The sequence below is a fragment of the Salpingoeca rosetta genome (genome assembly GCF_000188695.1).
Source record: "Salpingoeca rosetta unplaced genomic scaffold supercont1.18, whole genome shotgun sequence".
Taxonomy (NCBI): domain Eukaryota; class Choanoflagellata; order Craspedida; family Salpingoecidae; genus Salpingoeca; species Salpingoeca rosetta.
In genome coordinates this window covers 446,858-450,038 of record NW_004754916.1, presented here as the reverse complement: position 1 = coordinate 450,038, position 3,181 = coordinate 446,858, and the positions used below count along the sequence as shown (strand labels likewise).

Genomic DNA, 3,181 nt, shown 5'->3' with positions numbered 1-3,181 from the left:
CACACACACACACACACACACACACACACACACACACACACACACACACACACAAACACACACACACACCGGCCGTGGGTCATGTCGTGTGTGAGCTGGAGGAAGAAGAGGTAACGGGCGTAGTCGTCCCAGAGCGCCGTCTGCTCATGCCCGACGTAGAATTTGATGCGGAAGGACAGTTGCCACTCCACCATGTTGGCAGACTGGACGTGACATGTGTAACGTGCAACGGATGGGAGTCAGAGATGTGGAGATGCTATCACGATGAATGGAAAATGCTGTACAGCGCTGAAATGAAAGTGCAACCACACACACACACACACACACACACACACACACACACACACACACACACGGACACACACACACACACACGGACACACACATGCGCACCTCGGTGAGGACGGGTTCGCCGAGCTGTGGCAGTGCTGGTTCGTCGAGAATGAGCCACTGGTACTCAGTCTGCACGAGATATGTGGGGTGCACATGCGAGGGTGAGTGATGTGGCAACAAGGATCCAGTTTTACCGACAGGCAGGGGAAAGGAGTCGGTGGAGACCGAGGCAGCTGGCAATTATTGTTGGCATGAACAAAGCAATTGGCTCACCTTGGTTGATGTCTTGTCATCTCGTCTTGATGCTGGGACCTATCATGGATGTACAAGGAGGGAAGAGCGTGAAGATGTGTGTGAGGGATGTGGAGAAAACAGCAATCCCGTCATGTGCATGTTCACACACACACACATAAAAGCACGCCGCACACACACACACAAGTACAACGCACGCGCGCACACACACACACACACAAGTACAACGCACACACACACACACACAGTACAACGCATGACATGCTTGCACCTCGTAGACGAGACCGAAAAAGTCCTGCTCGTTGAGGTCGAACACGGACGTGAACTTGTCCCAGATATCGCGGCCGAGGCAGTTGCGCTGTACGCAACAACACCAGCAGCATCAGCAGTAGCAACGACATGCGAGTTGAGTGACAATGGTAGGGGAGAGAGCAAGTGCGCTTGTCATATCATCATCGTTCATGTTCTCTTCACTTGTAATGGCACCACAAATAGAAAACACAAGCACTGCGACGAATGAGCGCGGGTGCTGGCTACACAGACGCACCTCGACCTCGATGCGGTTCTCACAGCCATCTGCACAGGTGATGCAGACGTTGACCGTGGAGCCGTGGTCAAACAGCGAGATGCTGGGCTTCTTGCTCATGGTGCTGTTTGAGGGTGTGTTGTGTGCTCAAACACGCGTTGAGCAGCCAACGCCTGCTTCGCTGTCCTTATCAACCTCCTCAGGCAGCTCGTTCTTTGGCTCGTGTGCAACAAGCGTGACCTGCTCCCTTTCTCCTTGTTTGTTTGTCTGTCTGCAACTGTCTGCAACTGTCTGCGACTGTCTGCGACTGCCTGCGTCTGCGCCTGTTTGTGTAAGTGTGTTGTGGTTGTTGCCAACTCTGGCAGCAAAAGACTGAAACGGCAGTCCTGGTTGGGCCGTGCGGTTGAAGTGGTTGGCGGTAGGTGGGAAGGATGGTGGCGGTGTGAGTTGGGAACGATTGTATGGCGTGTGGCAGCAAGGCAGGAAGGGAGGGTGAGCTGTGAGCGTCAACAGAGATGGTGGCGGTCGGTCAGGGTACGTCGTGCTGCCTGCAAGCAACCACCGAGCAAAGATGGAAGGATGGAAGCAACAAGCAACGAGGGGTGCAGCCTGCAGGCAATCGAACCTGGGAGAGGGGGAGGGAGAGAGAGATGGTGCGGTTGGTGCGGTTGGTGTGTGATTGACTTGCCCGCAGACCTTGTTTCTTCTTCGTTGTGTTTGTTTGCTGACTGACTGAACAGGATGCTCGTTGAACAGGATGCTCACGCTTGCTTGAGGCCGTTGCCTGCCTGGCTGTGGTCTCGCTGTGGTCGGTTGGCTGGTCAGTTTTTTTCGCTCTGTCTGCAACGGTTTGCTGGCTGTGTTTTGGCTTGTTGGCTGTTGTGGGTTTTCGCTTCCCCAACCTGACAAACACACGAAAAATGCCGAAAACGACCCATTTCGGGCCCCCGAAAGCCTGGAATGTGGCAGGATTGAAAATGATTGAAGCTCGTCACGACGCGCGGTCGTTTTTGCTGCTGCTGTTGTGTGTGTGTGTGTTGTGTGTGCGTTTGTGTGCGTGTGTTGTGTGTGTGTGTGTGTGTGTGTGTGTGTGTGTGTGTGTGTGTGTGTGTGTGTGTGTGTGTGTGTGTGTGTGTGTGTGTGTGTGTGTGTGTGTGTGTGTGTGTGTGTGTGTGTGTGCTTGGCTTGATCTCTCGCCACCTGTCTCATGTCCCTCATGCCTCCACGTCTCACATGAGCTCTGGCGCCGTCTACTGTTCCCTAAGCTACAAGCAAAACAAACACAACACACAAGCAAGTGTAACTGCCACTCACTCAAGGACACCCGCTATCACCACCATCGCTATCACATGCGGTCGAGTGGCGCGAGGCCAAGCAGCTCCAGGCCCTGTGCGAGCGTGTGCCGCGCCGCTGTGAACAGGGCCATCCTTTCCCTCGCCACCATCTCCGGTGCGCCCTTCACGCGCACGTGCGGCAGCGCCGACGACACCGCCCGGCTCAGCTGCAGCAGATACTGCACCAGCACCTGTCGGGTGTGTGTGTGTGTGTGTGTGTGTGCGATCGTGGTGAGATGGAAGCAATTGAGCACAAGTGAGAGGGGTGTCCGCTGACACCACAGATCATTCACACACTCACACGCACACATGCACAATCACACACAATCACACACACACACACAATCACACACACACACAATCACACAATCACACACACACACACACACACAATCACACAATCACACACCGCGGGCTCGTTGGCGCGGACGGCGGCAGCGAGAATGTCCTGTTTCTGTGCAAGGAGATGCAGCACAGCCTGGCTGTGGGGCGACGTGCTGATGTCATCAACAGCATCCGTGCATGGTGACACCGGGTTCACACGCTGTATTGACGCAAGCCGCACGTGCGTGTACTGCAGGAATGTGCCCGTGTCACCGTGTGCATCCAGCATGCGCTGCCACGAAAACTGGTAGTTCTTGACGCGTTTGGAACGCAGGTCCTGCACCACCAGCGACGACAGCGCCAGCATATCTGCCACCGCCTCCGCCGTCGGCTGCTGTTGTTGTTGTGGTTG

The 3,181-nt window shown here is 55.1% G+C and overlaps 2 protein-coding genes across 2 annotated transcripts in view; both read right to left on the bottom strand.

Annotated features, from left to right (window-relative positions):
• The window catches only part of PTSG_12449 (uncharacterized protein), a gene marked incomplete at both ends in the record, with an annotated part of 4,265 nt that extends 3,034 nt beyond the window's left edge, over positions 1–1,231 (bottom strand). Inside the window, 5 exons of the mRNA XM_004991844.1 lie at positions 70–203; positions 394–462; positions 607–645; positions 857–943; positions 1,133–1,231. Coding sequence (XP_004991901.1) covers positions 70–203; positions 394–462; positions 607–645; positions 857–943; positions 1,133–1,231 — 428 coding nt within the window. The remainder of the gene's footprint in view (positions 1–69; positions 204–393; positions 463–606; positions 646–856; positions 944–1,132) is intronic.
• Positions 1,232–2,456: 1,225 nt separating this feature from the next.
• PTSG_06518 (arginyl-tRNA synthetase) overlaps positions 2,457–3,181 on the bottom strand; it is a gene marked incomplete at both ends in the record, with an annotated part of 3,034 nt that continues 2,309 nt past the window's right edge. Inside the window, 2 exons of the mRNA XM_004991843.1 lie at positions 2,457–2,636; positions 2,855–3,160. Coding sequence (XP_004991900.1) covers positions 2,457–2,636; positions 2,855–3,160 — 486 coding nt within the window. The remainder of the gene's footprint in view (positions 2,637–2,854; positions 3,161–3,181) is intronic.